This window comes from Falco cherrug, chromosome 8, assembly GCF_023634085.1.
Source record: "Falco cherrug isolate bFalChe1 chromosome 8, bFalChe1.pri, whole genome shotgun sequence".
In the NCBI taxonomy this organism is placed as follows: domain Eukaryota; kingdom Metazoa; phylum Chordata; class Aves; order Falconiformes; family Falconidae; genus Falco; species Falco cherrug.
Genome location: NC_073704.1, coordinates 31,300,046 through 31,320,099, shown reverse-complemented (window position 1 = coordinate 31,320,099; position 20,054 = coordinate 31,300,046). Strand labels below are relative to the sequence as shown.

The window sequence follows — 20,054 nt, the reverse complement described above, 5'->3', positions numbered from 1 at the left end:
TGCCAGCAGGCAGCTGAAGCATTTCCCTTATCTTCACTTCCACAAATTATACCTGAAGGCATGTGTTTTTCTAAAACGTCTCTCTCTGCCTGGTGACACAAAATACTGCTGCGGGTGGGTAAGGCCATCCATCCACACCTAACAAATGAGTGCCCTGGAAAACTACTCTGTGAAATGCTGTTCTCAGGATACTTTGTGTTCTTGAGGTCAGCCTGTTTACTAACTCTCGTGTCCTTTTCCTTTCTTTCAGGGTTTTGAGGACCCCAAGGACAAGTAAGCAAATTTACTTCTGTCATACACTTTTATGTTTGCACATTTGGGATTTTTTTCTCATAATAAAAAAAAGACAAAAATTAATGCCCAGCAGCCAAGAATAATGCCTGGACTCCCCAGAGGTTTCTCCTGGAGGGACAGCCAGTTGAGGGCATGGGATTGACTGATGTGCATTCAGAGCTGCCACTGCCCTAAAAACATTTATTTGTTTGTGTGGTTCTGAATTGTTTTTGTAATTAAAATGCTTTTGCCTCTCTTCCCCTTGCCCCCAATATTCTTCTCTATTTGCTACTTTGAAAATATCCCAAGAACAAAATCTTCCCGTAGAGTATGTCTAACTGTTGAACATCTGTGATAAGAAAAAATTACTTATGTATTGAAATATATATATATAGTTTTGGGGTTTATTTGTATATATTTTGTGTTACTCATTATTGCATACTACTTATTTCTACATATAAAAATGTACTCAGAAATGACAGCTTATTTGAAAAAGTAAATTCAAACTTTCATACTCTGAAAGACAGCCACATTAAAGCAGCATTTTCATTTTTTTTTCATATAGAACTTAAATTGTTTAAAATAACAATTTAACAAGAGTGGTATTTTGAAAAATCGCTTTTGGAGGGAAAAAACCCAACTGTGTTACCTTTTTAACTTCTACAGCTGGGCATAACAAAAGCATGTCCTGTATCAAAGGTGCTTGGAGTAATTTCAGATTCAGTCCTACTGAATGGCATTAACTGTAAGCTTGCTCAGAGCAAGATAGGTGACAGTAGGGGAGACTGATGCCTGAAATACTTTGCTGTTGCTCCTTATCATGGTTCTCAGGCTGCCAGTCAGGACTGAGCATACCTCTGTGAGCTGGGACAGCTAAGTGCTTCTGTGGGCCCATCTGGCTTTGGGAAAATGCACATTATGGTGGTTGAGCATTGAGAGCAACACCCTGAAAGTCAAGGGAAGTGATAAGCTTGAACATGGCAATATTAAGAATCATTGTCTCCTTCCTTCACCCTTCATTGCAAACCTGATTTTTGTAACATCTAGCTCTGTGCACCCTGTTAAGTTTTGCTGGTGCTACAAGGTGTCTAGGGGGAGTCACCAGGGTTTCTTCTTGCATCTGTGGCTGCTGGGAACTCAGTTGATGTTAGATGTACTTTGGACAGAAAAGAACTTATTGATTACAACAAAATAATTCTTAGGAATACCAAAATTTTAATTATCCCTCATGAAATAGCATCTCTTCTCATAGTTTGTGCGAGAAAAGATAAATTCAGCTGCATCAGTGTTAGTCCACAGCAGAGTCACCCAGCTGGTGAGGAATGGCATCCCCACTGTTGCTCCAAGGACTATAATGTCTCTCTTCCATCCTGTAGTTTGAAAAAGCTTACTTGAGCTGTTATGGCCGATAGCTAAGAGCTGTGTATTTACAGCACTGATTCAGTGTGATGCCATCCTATTGTACAGATTGCAGGATTTTTGCATTTCTGTTCAGCACCAAAAGAAGCTACTGCTTGCCTCAGATTCTGTTGGTCTAGAAATCTGTTTAACTCGAACAAAGATTTGGCAAAAAAAAAAAAAAGATCTCTAGCACAAAATGTTCATGGTGATACTGGTTAAAATTAGATACCTAAACCATGTCAAGCACTTCACCCAGTGCCTTCATGTGCGGAAACACTGAACATCAATACTTTTCTCTTACAGTGAAGGAAGATGTAGGCACCACAGATCTCTGGAAACAGGACCTGACATTTACGTGCCTAAATGCAGATTTAGTTACTGAATCAAGGCATGAACCATTTAAAATTATGGCATACATGTAGTTTTGGCAGTGGTCACACTCTTAATTTGCAGAAAATAATTAAATCAGCAGAACATTTTTGGATTACTCTGAAGCCAGCATCTCTGGGTTAATTGCTAGCTTTCACATTTGCAAGCAGAGTGCAAAAGTAGCTCCAAGCTCTGTTTGTGCTGTTCCTGTCCCTTACAACGGTTTTCTGTTGGCTGCACTTGGAGAAATCTCAGCAGTGCTTTTGAAAGATGTTTCTGGAAGTTTTGTGGCGGCCTGAAATCCTTCGTTTTTTCCCCCCCAAACCACACTACCAATATATCAATAACTATTTCCACGTAAGAATTTCATTAGTGTATGGCAGCACCTCAGCTCTGGCTTACAGGCACTGCCATCAGGGCACTCCTTAGCATGGGAAATTTTGTATTTCAGTTTAAAATTAAATTTATGCAAATGTACCCTAACTTGCTGTACAGTAATTTAGTTTGGATACAACTGGCTGTGAAAGTCACCTGAGCAGCTAGGTATATGCAAGGTGACTAGGCTTCCCTGCAGTCTACATGAAGGTGGCTGCCTCACTGTGAATATCCCAGCAAGGCAATTTAAAACCTGCAGATTTCTACACAATCTGCAACTACAGAAGTTATTGTAGTATTAGAGATACCCTCAGCAGTATAATGACCTATTACAAAACTGGAGGCACCCAAGGCCACAGGCCAAGCAGGCAGTTTCTTCTCTTTGTGTCTTCCAGTGTGACACTTTTAGACTGGAACTTGAAATTTAACTGAGGTTCACCAAGATGCTGAGCTGACACTTTAGCTTCGGTTCTAGGGGAAAACATATTGCATCTCTTGTACGTGGTATGAAATGACTAAATGTGAATGACCCAAATGTGTAAATAACTTGCAAGATCTTGGAAGACATTCTGTAAATATGAAGTCTAATGATTTCCTTGCTCATTTTTAAGAGTCCAGAAGATATTGTGAGGACTGAATGAAAATAAGCAGCATCGTCTTGAATGCTCAAGCAGATGTGCTTCCTCTAAGGAAGCAACTAGAAGTAAATTGAATGTTCTGTCCTTCTGGAGACAAAACCACTTTTAATTTCAAAATGGAATATATGAAGTTCAAGGAATAAAATAACTCTAGAGCCCCAAAATAAAACAAAATAATTTAAAAAAAACCCAGTTTTCCCCAACCCCACTGAAATACTAAGATTGGCTAAAATAGAAATGAAACCTTGAGACAAACTAGGTTTGCAGTTGCCATATGGTCAACTAAATAAATGCCACTGGTGTGTCATCATGACCCAGCTGAGGTGTAGACACATTCAGCTCTTTGGTTGGGGCAAAGGGAGGTGGAATGGAAACAAATAGATGGACCTGATTTATTTTTCTCTTGGCAAGAGGTACACAGTAGTGTTGGGGTACAGAGGGCTGCTTAAACTCTGGTCTGGTTTTGCAGAAAGCATTGGAAGAGCTGTTCTTTTGGAAAGGAACCTTCAACTTGTAGAAGAGAGTCACGTTCTGGTTTGTAAGCTGCTCTGAGCGATCTCTGCTTCCAGCACAGTCATACCTGTAGGGGTCTGCTGCTGCAACACTGTGCATTATGCACTCTTATGCAGTACAAATAAAACCAAGAAAATAAAGCAGTGCAGCTGTCAGACCCTCGGGACTTTCTCTCCAGAGTGCCTAAGGTGAAGGTTACACAACATGAGCCGTAAGTTGCTGTGCCATCATGGGGTTTGCACATAGAAATAGTCATCAACTGGAATATGCCGCAGTGCAAGCTGGGGGTGTATTCCAGTGGGTAACTATTGGCATATCCTGTGGGTAACCTTGGCAATCATGCAAGCAGAGCAGAAAAACAGCACTTCAGGATTAGCTTTTAATTTCTGCTTGTAACTAGTTTTAAGGCAAGCCATTAAAGTGACAGCATCAAGTAATTAAAATCCTGATACATTTTAAAAATAACTAGAGAATTTTGGGAGGTGCTTCATGTTTCCTGATCCTCAGTGCAAAATGTTTCAGAGCAATTAAGTTCTCAGTGTTATTTTCTTAACAGTTTTTGAAAATAAGCCTCATTTTTCTGAAGCTGTAGCTGAGCATCAGAAACACACTGATACTAAAGTCTATAAGCAATATAGAAATCCTGCTCCATGTATTTAGAAAGTGAAATCTAATCTGTATATTTTTCTTTTGCTACCTTTTTCTTTTGCAGCCTTTCCTTGAGTTCAGTAAATAGCTTGTAAGCAGAAAATTTTGTCTGGTTTATGCTTTATACTCATAAACAACTTCCATGAAGGGGAGGCAGTGGGGAGTCAGGCCACATTTTTTTCCCCCCGTGTAAACAATTTTTTCTCAAAAATGGAGAATTGTTCAAGTTCAGAAATTTTCACAAAGTATTTACAGAAATTATTATTGGAAGCAAGAAATAGGACTGGTTACATAAATCATTTTGCCAGTTCAGGCACTAACGGCTATGACAGCACAGCAGTGCAGGGAGCAGTAAGTCAGAGGACTAGTGGAAGGAGACTGCTGACAGATTTTAGAGAATGAAGGATGGTAAAGAGACTGCAAGGCAAGAAAACGGATGTAGTATAGAAAAAGGGCAAGTAAATCAAATCCCGTCACTAGTCGATTCAGGACTGGCAATGAGCTCTAGAGCTGATATCATTTTCTTCTCATAACCCTTTTTCCAACTTGAAGTTGTCATAAGCAAAATGACATTAACCTCCAGCTCATTGTACAGTGAAACGATAATATATGGTGAAGAGAAGGAAATTATCTTGTCCTCTTATGCTCCCTTTTCATGACATCCTCAGGAATACACAGGAAAGCATGAACCCAGAAGATGAAGTGGATGAGTTTCTGGGCCGTGCCATTGATGCCAGAAGTATTGATCGCTTACGCTCTGAGCACGTGCGCAAGTTCCTCTTAACATTCAGGGAGCCTGACTTGGAAAAAAAGGTAATGTTCTCTAAAAGTCATTGCAACTTGTCTGTCAGGCTTCTTAGGAGTTTTAATCTTTCTGCATAAGATCAAGCTTTTATAACTGCAGGTAAAGCTAGGGTTTAGGTGTTGGAGATGGGGTTGCGGTCTTAAAAAATCCATGCTTCTTCATGGGAACCTTAATATACTAATATATATATAATATTAATATAATATACTAATATATAATAATGTCCCTGGAAAGTCACAGTCATCGGAAGGGAGCACTGAGCAGGAAAACCAAGCCATTTCTGTCAGACACATGTGAATATGTAATGATGAGCTGTAAAGGGAATCCAGAATAAGCCAGATTTTCTTCTCTGACTTTGAGGCATCCAAACTGAGATTGCAGTCACCCCTTATCTCCCTCAAATCACTGGAGAAACCTGTTTTAGCCTGCCTGAGCTCTGAACCACCTCTGGTGGGGCTTTTCCCTGCCCTTTGTCCCCCCAGGGAGCTCCACGTGCTACTAGAGGTCATTGGGATGCAATTCATACTCCAGCCATTTTTGGGAGCCCATTTTAAGCAACAAGTTCTTCATCTCACAAATGTGACAAAGAGGAGTAAGACACCTAGGGCTCCTGAATAGCTGATTGCTTCCTAATTTTGTTTCAGATATTGTTGGGAGGCAAAGGTCATTTCAATTTCTCTGTCTGTATAACAGAGACAACATGGGCTCTAGATGGCTGCAAAGTTAAATTCAGTTAAGTCCAAAGGTACTTGGACGCTGTTATTAAGGGTACTACATAAACTGCTGGTTTTAGTTGCCCAAAGAAAGTCAAAGTCATCATTTTTCTTTTTTTGCCCAAGCACAGATCCTTGGGATACTTTTGTGGTCTTCAAGTTAAACTCATTATTCAATGGAAAAAGCTTCAGTAATAAGTTTGCACTAAATATTTTATAATTTTATTTAGAAACACTCTTTCAATGACAGAAATTACAACCTATTGCAAAAGCAGACCTTTGCAGGATTTACAGCTGTTCAATGAATCAGTGTTGGACTGCATAAAAGCTCAAGCATGTAATTTCCCCCCACTCCTTCCCTTCAATTTTATAGCTGAAAACTGCTAGGGAAATTAGCAGTTCACCTGTTCTGAGCACCTTTTATTTTGTTCAAACATTGTGACCGCCTGTACTGACAACCATGCTTCAAGCTAAATAAAGCGTCTTTGGGAAACGGATGCAGCTGCCATGTGACCGATATGTTGACAAGTAGTTGGATGAAGTGACTGTGTGAAAACCATAGCATCCTCACACTACCATTAGAACGAGCCAAGCCGTCTGCACAAAATACAAGGTTTTCTCATTAACAACATTTGTCCCTGTTGGAGGAAACTTCCATTGGAGGAAGTTTAGGTCTGACGACAGTGACCTATAATCCTGGTCCCAGTTAATCCATTTCTGTTCCTGTCATGCAAGGGGCACGTGGCGAATCCTCTCTTCGCCCAGCTGTGTGGGTTTGTTCCCTGGCCTTTGGGTCTGTTCAAGTGCTTACAGCTTGCCCAGGGAGAAGGGGAGTTTGTAATGTTAGTCATTTCCTACCAGTGCTGCTTTCCAAGGACCTAAACAGAAGCCAAGTAAGAAGTTTTTGTGGAGAGAAGGCAGCCAGCCAAACTTCCCACTAACATAACCCTGTTTGCATTTTTTGCAGTACTCCAAGCAGGTGGATGACAGGTTTGGAGCCTACGTGGCTTGTGCCTCCCTAGTCTTCCTCTTCATCTGCTTTGTTCAAATCATAATCGTGCCACAGTGAGTACCTTTTCATCCCTTTGCTCCCATCTGCTCCCCTCCTCTATTCTGGCCTACTTTTCTTTGGTTTTTTTCTTGAGAATTCAGAGCATCAAGGGGAAGAGAAAAATCCTTAAATAATTCATGCTCAAGTGATGTGTGGTACTTATTGTTTTCACTCATTTCTAGCACAGATTAAAACCTCCTCACTGGCACATGAGGATTTCTGTTTTCCCAGTATGATTTCTCTCACCATTACCTTCATTTTAGGAAGGTCAGTTCAGCACATTTATAAGTCTGTGGAAAACAAATATCACTAAGTAGGAAGGATTGCCTACTAAGGTTGCATACACGTTCATAACGCAAGACTAGGCTGTCCTGTTATCTGAATGCAGTGGGACAGGGAGGCGAAAAACCCATCACAGCCTCGTTGCTCAGAGCACTGAGGTCTCAGGGTCTGCTTAACAGATGAGGCATAACCTCTCGTACAGTTATTCTTCTGGACTCAGAGCAGCAGTGCAAGACAAAAGGTAGTTAGAGAATTGAGCCACACATGCCCAAGCTTTGAGTAGCTCACTCCAGGTTTAAGTGTTGCAGTCTTTTCTTTCCCCAGGTAAGGATGGCATAAACTCCTCAGGGCTGTGGGGCACAGTGCTCTTGGACCACTGCAGTGAAATGCTTTGTCTGAAAGGCACAGTGTAACCCCCTAGATCTTTTCCAGCAGGGAGCTCTGCAGACATGGTATTTCTTCACAAAGAGTTCATAAAAAATCCCTTAAAATTAAAGCACGTTGGTATTTCCTGTGCTCTGGTTTAGTAGCAATAATACATCATTCACTGAGCTCTGCTGTGTTGGAAACAAATATGGAGTTAGTCATTTTTAATCTGAAGAACAAGATCACACAAGCTCTGAAAATACTCCAAATTCATCTTCATTACAAGACAAAAAAAGAGAGCTTTTAAAGCTCATTAAAACACGATTTGAACTCATTTAAAGAGAACTCCAATACTATTTTATGCCATTACAACTGCTTTCTACTTCTGTTCACACCACGGATCTTTTCAGAGTAGAGATGGGTTTGTAGTGTTTAGATCAGATATTGGGAAGGTCATGGAAACAATGCATAGTCTGATCTTTGAGGTCATTTGCTCTCCCAGGCAAGAAGACATTCACTTCTGCTCACAAAAGGATTGAATCGGCAAAATAACATCAGTACAAATGCACTATGTAGACAGATCCGCTTTGCGAAACTGGAATTGAAGCTGAAAGAGGCTCAAAATTGAAACTAGATCAATCGCAGCAATTAATGCATAGTTAATTAAATAAAAAAATATTCTTTGGGAGTAATTGATTTAGCAAAGGCTTACGCTTTGGATCTCTAGATATTACTGCTATGACTTCGCACCTGCAAAGGCCCTTTACCAGCCTTTGTGTTGCTTATCAAAGTCCCTAAGCAGCTACTAAGCTGTCTCCCTAAAACCCAGTTTAACATTTAAATGACAACTTGACAATTTCTGATCTGTGGCAGCCATATGGCTGACTCAGTATTACACAGGAGCCAATCCCCTATGGCAGTGTGGTGTAAATGTCACGCTGCTCAGTCTCCCTCCACACTGCCCATAAGGGTGGTGGTTGGTCTTTTGGTACATTCTGAAGTGCCCTTTAGGCAGCCTAGCCTGTCTGAATGGTGATCTGGTTCAAGAGTGAATAAAATTCCATGTTTTAACTGCAGGTAAAATATACTTTCCTTCACCTTTTGGTTTGTTTTCTCTTATATTTCAATTGCATGGTTTGGGTTGTTATTGAAGGTAAGAGTTAAGCAGCAACTGAAACCACAGGATGTGTCACCATCAGAGCTTCATGAAACTCACCATGGTATTTGAATTTGAAACTAGAGACAAAATGGCATTGATAATTCATAATGATAAAGAGGAATAGCTTTAATGAATTTCACGAAGGTTCAAACAAGTACAATTATCTTAGTAGTCATGAGAGAACACAGGGACCAGTTGGCTTTGGTGTGGTTTGCCTCGATGTCATGTCGCAAGAATACTTCCTTTAAATTATGAACAAGGCTTAGTCCTGGGAGGGGCCTTATGCTGTCACACTGAGACCAATCGCGAGAAATTGTTGTTGAGTATCTTGGTGATCAAAACAGATGAAATTGCATACTACAAAGTTGGTCCTGAGGTTCTGTTTGCATTTCAAAGTTGGGAGGAACAGGAATTTAGCCAAGCTAAGGCTGTTTTCCCTGAATATCCTCATGCCATGGTTGCTCCCATGGTGCAGCACAGATATTCCCTGTGCACAGCAAGGACGGGCAGCTATTCCCATTGAGATTATTCCCACCCAGCCGCACTGCAGTGCTCAGCACACTTTCCTTCCCAGGCATCTCCTGCCCGCAGCCAGCCGGGTGCCGACCTGCCGTAGCAAGTTGTTCTATGAGCTCCTGTAGCACATTAAATATTTTTCAGTTCCTCTGCTGTCACCCCAGCAGGAAGGTGATTGCCATAAAAGATGTGGTATTCTCTGCTCTGCAGCCTGTGTGAGTAATTTGAAATAGGACAGAGTATCTGTTCGTAATCAAGGCACCTACTATCTCCCACTGCTCTCCTAATTAGAAAGCGTGTACAGTGTGTCATCGCTTGTACAAATGTCATGTTCTGGAGAGTAGAGCTGTAGCTATTCTATATGGTGTGCATTTAAGAAAAAAATTCTCCTTGATTTCAGCTCTACATTTATGCTGGGTTTTTACCTGACCTGTTTCCTGATCCTGACCACGGTGGTGTTTGTTTCTGTCATTTACTCCTGTGTGAAGGTGAGTACTGTGGTTTCTTTGTAGAGTCCTTTGCCTAAGATAACTGGATCAGCGATCTGTTTCTTCAGCTAACAGAGCATGTTTTGTCAGCCACCCTTTCTACACTATGTGATAAGGGTTACAGAAAAAGCCTTTGATAAGACAGAATGAACTGCAAACAGATGTTAGGGATGGCATCTCTTTAGATCAGTCAGAAGTAACCATTCTGTGGATCTGCATGTCTATGAAGTCCCCTGCAGGCACTCTGATATTGATATAAGAACACATTTTCCAATGTGAAATGAAACACTGACCATTCATTTCCTCCCTGTAAACTTCCTGCAGAGTCGCCTGTGTACTGGCCCCTGCTGCATATGCATGTTTGGGTAGGCAGATAACCAGAAGCAGAATATCATGAAGGAAAAATGTCCTGGGGGAAGCAAAAGCTATATAGAAGGTTATCAGCCTTTCTCAGATGAGTGTACAGAGATTCCAACATTCGGTGGACTCTTTCTTGTAACTGGTTTTGATCAGCAAAGAAATACATTGTGTGAAATCCAAAAACAGATTAATTGTTTGTGGCAGTCTAAATCGGTAAATTGGCAGTAAGCACTTTGGGGAGGGTGATGTGCTTATTTTTTTCGCTCAAAGGTATTCCTATTACAATGTTGATTGTATTTGCAGTTTTGGAAATCCTTCCAGTCTAGCAGTGTCAGAACGTGGAAGACGTTCAGATTCAGGTTCCTTAGCCCAAGCTCAGCTTTGTTCCTCAGAGCCTGGAATAAAATAGCTCAGTAGCAATATGTTTCCTGCAGAAGAAACTGTGGAGTAATGGATTATGTCAGGCAGATGATTTGCCTCACTTTAATTATCTTCTCTGTGCCATTTTCAGCAGTTGAATGTGGGTGATCTTGACAGACTTGCACCTTTCATGTCTTTTTGATTTTTGAAAGATTTGTAGAATTAAGCTTTGCCTTCTCATTTAATAAGAGCTACGAAATGTTCCCAGTGAAAGAAGCTTGAGGTTATATTTGAACTTAACAACTCACTCACGGGGCTTCCCTTGGGCTTATGACAATTTTAAAGGGAGCCTAGTTCATAAGCACAGCATCCAATTGGTCCTGCTTGTTTACCAGTAATGAGAATTACAAGTCAGAAATAACAGTGCTAATAGGAAGACTTATGTCCCTTGAGCTGGGAGATGGTACCCAAAGATTCCTGGTTATACTTGCTGTGTCTGTTGCACATGAGGATGCTGCTGAGTGCCATTAGTTTGTAAACTAGTATCAGCAGTTTGTGCAGTTAGCAGTAAATAATAACCAGTGTGGCTTTTGGTCACAGCCACAGAGGACTTGGAAACTGGGTGCAGAGCTGTGCTGGAGCCTGCTTACACTGCAGTGCCACTGGCAGCAACATCCCAGCGCACTGCCAGCTGCACCACACCAGCTCTGTTGGTGCTCTGCAGATACTGGGGCAAGAGCTGTGGCAGACCCAAACCTCTGATGCATTCAAGCTGGCTGACTTGCAAAAAGATGAATTTCAGAGTGCACAACTGTTAGTCATCCACTGGGGTTTACAGGCTTAGGTTGCTTCCACATACTGACAGCAGCTCTCATTTCTTCTGTCATCATTCAAAGCTATTGGTTTTGGTTTGGGCTTTTTGGTTTAATAGTTCTACTGATCTTAATTAACAATTAATATAAAAGGCACACAGGATTTTTCAGTCCCTGTGACCCTAGGCAGATATTTAGTCGTGTTTTCTTTGCCTTGAGCTTCCAAATACCTGCAGGAGAGGTCTGTTTGTTGGTGCCTGCAACTTTTTAGGCTGTTTTTTTCTCAGTGCACAGGCCCTGGGAACACGAGACATCAGAGGGAATTCAGACTAACATCAGAATTTATAGGACTTTATGAAGCTCCTGGTATTTCCAAAAGTGAATTTTCAGCATGTTGGCTCTGACCCACAAGCTGCTTATGTATGACATTCAGTGCGGCCAGTGTCTTCTGTGCACAGATTGCAAATATTGAAAATATCAGGCCTTATAGCTCCAGTGCCTTTTTAATTACCCTAATTTTAGGGCTCCAAATTAGCCTCTAGTGACAACATCTGATTGTGAAATGGCTTGTTTAGGGGACAGCTACTTCTAGCTTGTCAGCTACCCATCTGATGGCAGCAGCTTCTGGTACCTGCAGCCTGCCTCTATCATGAAAGATTTTAGTGTTTCAAGTCAAGAGGTTTTTAAACAGTGGGTTTACCCAGCCCTTGGTTTTGCAGTGTTACTGACCTGCTGTACTCCACATTGCTCCAGGAAACATTTTTACACATGTGCATAAGGAAGGCACTTTCACAAATCCTTCAGGTGAAATTTTGATGTAAGGATGTCAGCATTGTTTGCTCTGTTTCACACTTGAATGTGGGATAGGAGAGCATGTCTTTTACAGACTAATGTAATTCCACACAAAGCTGGAAAGCAGGTGTCCACCCCAGGATAGCAGTATAAGCATAACTTTGGCCTGTTTGCTGTGCTGTTACATGATAAGTGACTCCTTTTTCTTCCTCTTTCCAGCTTTCATGTGAGATTTTCCTTCCCTGTTTTTGCCTTTCCATCCTTAGCTTTGACAATGGCCAGCAGGCTCTTTCTGGACAGCTTGATCATGTTTTATTTTCTTTTGCTGTCATTATTATCTTCCACTATAAAATTCTCCATGGACTAGAAGTTGATCCTGGAACAGCCAACGCAGTCAGCTTGGCTTTCCAAGTTTCTTCAGCTGTAATAAACAAGAGAGCTCCAGTTCTTCACTTTGATGCTCCATGAAGTCTTGGCCACTGTGAGATGGTGTTCCTTCCCAATAGAGTCTAAGGTCATGGGAACCAGGATCCCTTTGCAAATATTCCACCGACAGACATCTGCTTTGCTACTAACTTATCAAGTTTGTGTTGCTTCTTAAAATCCTTAACTTCTGGTATCTACACTGCTGTGTTGAATTCAACTTCTTGCATGTTCCTGGAAGCACATATGAGAGAAATTTCAAGTTATCCTTTATGAGAAAATATGTTGTTCTGTAGCTTACATAGGTGCAGCTTGCCTGCCTGTTTCTTTGCCTCCCAAAGCTGGTCTAGATGCTCCTAATTTTGGGGTTTTTTTTTCTTAAGCAGGGGAAAAAATACCTCTGAAAACTGTACTTGTTTAGTAGACTAATAAATCACCGTGAAATAAGTTACATAAGTGCACTTGCAATATTAAGTTGCCTGGAGATGTCTTTTACTCCAGAAGCATCTTAATGTGCTTCAAAATGACTCAAAGGCTTTTATTACAAATTGAAAAATCAGAATGTGAAGACCTCATAATTTTTTTCATCTCGCAAGACAACAGCAATTATCTAAGCCGTTTTCCATGTCCACAATATATGTAAGAACCAAAAAGGAGAAATAGTACTCTTCTGTCTGCCATCAGCCATTATTGCAAAGTACAGCTTTTATTTAGTGTATTTTTTGTCATGCAAATGACTGGAGGTTGTGGATCATTTTCAGTGTAACACTAGTACTTGTTGGATCGCTTTTTAAATTTGGACTTCCACCTGTACAACAGTGCTTTGCCTTCCCTTTGTATATTCATTGGTACCTGCATTCTTTCAGAGCCTCTGTCTTCTGGGAGATAGTATCTTCCAGCAGCATTTATGCATTTCAATTCAGAATGACCTGGAATCGACTGGACAATACAATTTCCTTTTTCCCACTGTGGTTATTTTTCTTTACATGGGCAATTTTAAGAGGGCTAATGAGCTACCTCAAGCTTGTGTGGCAACCCAAATGTAAATCTTGGCTTCCCAAATGGATCACATTCTTTCTTTCAGCCTCTGTTATCAATACTGCACATGCAGGTTTAGAGCTGCCATTTCATCGACCTTCCCTTGTCCTTTTCTTCACTCTGGCAAGATTTGAGTCTTATTAAGCGGAGTAAATGGTGTTGGACAATACAAACCAATGGGCTAACCCGCAACAGTATAGGATTTTCACCATACTATAACATCTTGATATTCTGCTTCTTTTCCTAGGACAGAAGGGTTTTTATTTTATTTTATTACAATATGGGAGAGGAAATAATCTTATTTTCTTTTTTCTTCTTTTTTGTTATACCCTTGACTTGTGGATGTTTTTATGGAGGGAACATTGCTAGACTGGAGCTGAGTTGTCAGAGCTGACACAGGTCCCCCATTTCTGGCATAGAAGTCCTCCAAGCTGCAAGTATTCCTCATCTCTATCTGCCTTTGTGAGAGGGAAGAGCATTATTTATGTTGCAGAGCCTCCATGAATGTTGCTCGCAAGGCAGAGGTTCCTCAGATGCGTGGCACGGTTGTACCATTGTGCTCTCTGTTGCAATCCTGACCTCCTATGGTTTTTGGCATCTGTTTCCTCTTCAGGATTTTTTCCAGCTGTACTTGTTTACTGACCTAAAATTTTCCCTAGTTTGCAAAGTAATGAGAACCAAGATTAATACAAAGAAAACATGTTTTCATTAGAATTTAAGTGTCTTTCACTGATAGCTTTGCTTGATATCTCAGGCTTGGTTCAAAGTCAGGCTTTTTTGGGATCATTGGCAGCAGGGGCTTGAGCCAAGATCCACAACAAAGTGCTCCCGAGTTTTATTTAGGTGCCTGATTTCCCAGAGATTACAGAAGGAGGTTAGCTCCGTGCATACCTTTGTGGAGCTTGGACTTGAGGCCTAAACAAAGGGGTGACATGAAAGCCTGTCCTGCTGTAATCTAGTGAGTAAACTGTCTAAATGCAACATGAATCCTCCTTCTCCCTCCAAATCCTCTAAAGTTTAGAGCAGAGGAAAGCCCCATGGCATTTCCCACATCCCTGCGCTGGTAGCGATCTGCTGCTACCTGATGTCTGCATGGAAGCAGCTGGACACAGTAGGGCAAGGAGATATTTTGGTTTGTGTTTAGCAACAGAGCCAAGGATTTCTCTTTGAGCAAGGTTTATTTCTGAGAGGTGTTTTGCTTTGTTTTACAGTGTCTACATGAGCCTGAAGGGTTGCATAAGCTTTCAGTGAATTGCAATCAATCCTCATTCAGTGCAAATAAGTCATAATCCAAATTTCCCCTTTCTTCCCGCCCCCCTCCCCCCAGAGCCTTGCCCTCTCCTCTCACCTGGAGTTAGCTGGATTTTTGTGCATGTGCTGGTAGCAGTTGAAATCAGCTCTTTCAAAACTCTTGCCACAATCTCTCTCTCCCCCTGTAAAAGTCACCAGCTAATCGGTGCTTTGGCCATTCAAACACTTTGTAATTACACTGTAGGACTGCTGTGTGGGAAGCTATGCAGTGCCAAAATGTTGCATCTCTATAGATGTAAGAGTGAAGGATAAAAGGGATAAGCAAGACTTTTAATAGAAACATTAGTCATAGTTAAATTGCAGTGCCGTGTCGCTGCACTGCTAGCTTCTTTGTGTCTCTAAAAATACCCTCTAGTGGCTTGGTTATTCATGCAGCGTGCTGGTGGGGAGAGCTGGGTTCTGGAAAAAACTTTGGCAGCCTTCAGCAGAGCCTCTCTGCCCCGGCACGGTGGCATGGAGGGTTTTCTGGTGTCCATCTTTCGCTGCTCCAGCCCTGAGCTTGCGCCGGGACAGTGGATGGTGTATGAAGAGAAAGGGCTGGTTGCATTGTCTTCTGTACTTCTCTTGTAGCTAATGCGATGCAAGGAGGCCTCACGCGATGCGGAGGGGTGACCCTTGCTGCAAAGGGCGCCTGGTTAGCCTCTGCTTTAACACACACCGTCGCTGCCCAGAATACGATGCAGCACCTAACACAAAACATGCTGGTGGCCTGCAGTCAGAAAGCAATTAGAAAAAAGCTTCTAGCTCTGATAGTAGTGAATCACTGGGACAGTCTGTCTGGGGGAGCTCTGTGATCACCCTTACCCGTGGTTATTTTTAGCCCTGTGTGTCTGTGGTGACGAGGCCAGCTCAGTCTGCAGTGCCTTTCACTAAGGGTCTGACAGATCATGAGATAGCCTGGGCTTTTCAACAGTCTGTTTCTGAAATGGCACCAGAAAGTCCTATGATATGCCTTTGCGATCAGAGGGATATGACATGTATTTTTTCATTTCTGCTTTTGTTAATTTTTGATCCAGTAATTTACAGGCTCAACCTCCTGGCTATTTCAGTTACAGATGGCTTGTGGTTTGCTTCTCACGACAGGATGAGTACAGCCCTGCGAGCCATGCTATCTCGGCTCAGGAGCCATCATTCCCATTAGGAAGGACTAAGTAGATTTGGTGAGCCAGCTGGGCCTGCTGCCACGAGGTGGTCACGTTCCTGCTCACCCTCGTCCTGGAGCTGCCATCTCCATCACCGTTCCCTAACCCCTGTGTGCCTTCCGCACAGATCCTGTGCTGAAGGATGCAGGCAGCTCAAATGTGGGTTGTAATCTGTAGAACAAGTAATGATTTTACACGTTTATTTCATCTTTTTTTTTTTTTATTATTTCTTCCCTGTCACATCCAGCTTTTCCCAGCTCCACTCCAGACCCTTTCTAGGAAGATTGTACAGTCCAGGACCAATAGTACCTTAGTTGGAGTTTTTGCCATTATCCTGGTTTTTCTATCTGCCTTTGTCAACATGGTATGTGCACTATTTCCTTTTCACTCCTATGGTTCTGCATGGTTTTCTTATTGGTGCTCTGCAGCATTGCAACCCTTAGAACCACTGGGTTTAATTTAATCCTGCCTAATGCTTACAGCATCTGAGGTCAGTTCCCCTTTGTTTTTTGGACACAGAAAAGAAATGGGAGCCTGACAGCTGCATCCCTATAGCCAGTTATATGCCTGGCACCGATTTGTGCCCATATTCTTTTCTGATTCTTTAAATGCTTCTGCTCCAAGTACATAAGCCCAGCCTGATTCGTACCCCTTAGCAAAGGGCCAGCACTAGCGCGATGCGTCATTTAACTCCCACAACACTGAGTGGGACTTAAGTGTTGTGTAGGCTTTGTGCCAGCCTTCTGCACAGCGCAGCATCCTGCTCCAAGTGCAGTAATCACCTAACAAGGACTGTGAAGGCTTTGAGTTGCACTTCTGGGATGGGGTGCTCTAGCTTTGCACTCAAACTCAGAGAAAGACGGGCTGTTCTCTAGGACCCTGTGGCTGCTGTTTTCTCACCTGTACAAATGGCTTGAAGGCTGAATGTATGTTAAAGAAGCCACTTGAGTATTCTTTACTCTGCATACATCTATTTCATTTTTTAAGAGAAGGGGGGGGAAGGAGGAACGGACCTGGGATTAAAGCCCTGAGCTTGGAGGTAGCTACAAAGACTTCACATAGCACTCTGCTCCTCTCAGTTATGGCCTCAGCTGGGGCAGTGCTGACTTGCACTGGCATGGAGAGGCTTAAACACCTAAAAACCAGACCAGTACTTGCTCTTGCCTCAGCTTCCCAATACTCATAGTGGAGATTTAGGAACAATTTTATGTTCTGTTGAGGTACTTGAATGGGAGGCACTAACTCAGTGGCATTGACACCCCATCACCTTACTCCACAGTCACCTGCAAAGAGCTGGTGTAGGTTGCTGAGCACCACGCAGAAATTAGAGCTTTTTTTTTTTGCATAATGTGTGGTACTTTGCACTCATGACCTGCTTAGTGTAAAAATTAGCAAAATGGACAAATGGAGCAGCATGTGGAGAAGATCAGAATGGGCCTCTGCTGCTTCCTGAGCATAACAAGCACATTAGCCTTTAAGCCTTGATGCTAAAGTCTTCCCTGTAGAAGGACCCACAGCAGCAGCTTTAAAGATGGCAAGGGAAAGTTATCAGCTGAGAAATTTCCATTAGCAGAAATAGAGCAACACCAGGACCTTGTAACAGACAGCAGGATATATTTTAATATCTACAGCCCCTCTTCCTGTGAACCTCCAGACATAAAGTTGTATGTGAAGTTGAACATGAAACTAGCTTTCTAGAGAGCACAGCCTGGATTTTATTAATTAATATTTGGGGGGGAGAAAAAACATAGCCATTACACATGCCATAAACGTAAGCCGGTGATTTCATTTTGCATATTTTGCACATTGCTACTTTTGCATGAACTATTTTGTTTTCTTCTCCTTGTCTATGCCATTGAGTTTAATACCATCTTTTTCTTCAGTTCATGTGCAGCACTGTGGATCTCGCCAGCTGCATGGCTGCAGAATACAACATCACTCCTGACCGGGTGGACATATGCCTTATCAGCAATCTGACTTCCAACTACAGCCTGGGCACCTTGCAGGGATTCTGTGACAGTCCTTTGCCCAACTGCAACTTTCCAGAGGTATTGCTTGGCAAAAATGGGTTACAGAGCTTGATCTGAGAAGAGGCTGTAAAACCTGTGTGATAAATCTCAGTGGTTCAGAGGAAAGCAAATTTGATCCTGATTGACATTATAGGACTGACACAGGCTACTATGCACAAACTTAAATGTCTGAAGTTATTATCGTGAGTCCACATTAATGTTTTAAGTTCCTTGGGGCTGAATAATCAGTAGACTTCTATAACTGTTGGATCCTGCCTGTAGCAGGAAAAATTGCCTTTATTATGTCCTTAATGCATGTAGAACTGCAAGTAATTTCAAAGGAGTTTGTGGGTGCTCAGTGTTACTTGAAAATCAGTTCACTGAAAATCAGTGTCTAGTCACAGATTAACCCTTCCCTCCATTGTTTTATGTCCTTATGAAAAACTTTGCTTATATATTCTTTCACTAGGTGTAATAGGTTCTGGACTCGACTCAGGCAAGTTAGCAGCCCTGTTAGTGGTCTGCTTCAATTTGCAAATGCAAATCCTACCTTGTCAGAACAACTTGTTTAAAACAAAATACAAATGCTTCTAATGGCAAACCCCCCCCCCCAAAAAAAAAAAAAAACCAACAACAAACCCAACCCCAAAACCAACTATGCTTTACACTCTGGTAGAAGGCTTTGCCAAAAATACAATATTTTTGCATAGCTATTCAAAGACCTTTCTCTGAGTTTTTAGGTCATGGCCATTACATTTGTTGTCTACTGGAAATTGAAAAGATCTGTCTAGGATGGGGGCAGAATTTATGTCAAGGTCATCTGGGTGTATGGGGGCCTGACAGATTTATGACTGATCTGTTATCAGCCAGATGTCCAAGGTGCTACTGAAAGCCCTGGTATCCCACTGAGCATTTTTCCATTTAACTTAGCAGGAATATGGTCCCTATCTGATACAGTGAGGTTGCTGTGACCACCATTACTGTGACTTTCAACCCTGCAAAGTAGAAAGACCCAGGAGCAAAATCTGGCACAATGGAGAACTAGAAATAGACTGTGTCCCTCATGAGGTTGTCAGGAGTGCTGGTCCAGGACAGAGAGGGATTTTATCCATGAGGAACAGCCATTTGCATGCTAAGGATGCTATGGCAGCCTTGAGCCAGGTCCTGCCGGTCAGTGGGCTAAGAAGTGAGGAGTCCCTCCCCTGTACTCTGCAGGGCAGATGTTGGATCTGGTACAGGCATTGTTTGTTGCTCCCAGTGTGCTTTCAGGAGGTGGTAGGATCCTACTCCTCAGCCACAGGGAACATCCACCCAATTTTCTAGAAACTGAAGAGTCAAGTTACGAGCTGTACAAGTTATTTTCTCTAATTTAATATATAAGCAATGAACTATTGATAAATGAGCTCAGAACACAGGCATATTTCTATTTCAACTAGGGGTTGCTTTTAACTGAAAGATGGATCACCTCAGGCATCTGATACAGGTTTATTGCCAGAAATAGGCCTGTCCGGACAGAGTAGAAGCTTAAATCTTTACAGGCTTTAAGACTGCAGGACAATAATGAGCTGGATAACGTGCCTCTCTGTTTTACATCCTAGCCTTCCCATCAGCCATGAATGGCACCTGCAGGCTGCAATGACATTTGAAAGTACTGACATGCTAAACATTCAGTTCTCAGATGGGCAGCAGTTGCTGCCCCACCACCCACATGTGGCAGAGGGCTCCACTACCACACATGTGCACACTTCTGCAACTGCTGACAGAAAAAAATGATCGTGGTGTTTGGCATTGGTAGAATTTTGTCCAGCCTTGATCTTGCCAATGGATTCAGTGTGTCACATCAGCAGGGGTGATACTTCCCAGTTGGCCTCAAGTGGGTATCTGTCCTGGTGGTGTGAATTACTAATACCCTTGGTCCCATGTATTGTGCAGGTATGTGAACTGGAGTCCAGAATTAGACCTTGAAGCACAAAGTATTCCAGCATAACTGCCTTCTGCTAATTCAGTAATCATGTCCAGGGCAAACCTACATCACAACCTTGGGTATACAGCTACGAGCCCTACGCTTCTTGAGTGTAAAGCAAATAATGCCTGATGAAGAATGCAAGAGTTTTCCTCTCCATCAATTCAGTTTTAACATTTGACCTCTAGCATGGTAGAATCCCACAGGCAGCCCCAGGTGTACGTGTTCGGTCAGCTCAACTACATAG

At 42.2% G+C, this 20,054-nt stretch overlaps 1 protein-coding gene across 2 annotated transcripts in view; it reads left to right on the top strand.

Moving 5' to 3' along the window:
• Positions 1-20,054, top strand: part of ADCY5 (adenylate cyclase 5) — a 223,838-nt gene that overhangs the window by 189,834 nt on the left and 13,950 nt on the right. For both annotated transcript variants that reach the window (XM_027804760.2, XM_027804753.2), the window contains exons 9-14: positions 251-273; positions 4,886-5,030; positions 6,703-6,800; positions 9,510-9,597; positions 16,083-16,199; positions 17,719-17,883. In XM_027804760.2, the coding sequence (XP_027660561.1) occupies positions 251-273; positions 4,886-5,030; positions 6,703-6,800; positions 9,510-9,597; positions 16,083-16,199; positions 17,719-17,883 (636 nt within the window). The remainder of the gene's footprint in view (positions 1-250; positions 274-4,885; positions 5,031-6,702; positions 6,801-9,509; positions 9,598-16,082; positions 16,200-17,718; positions 17,884-20,054) is intronic.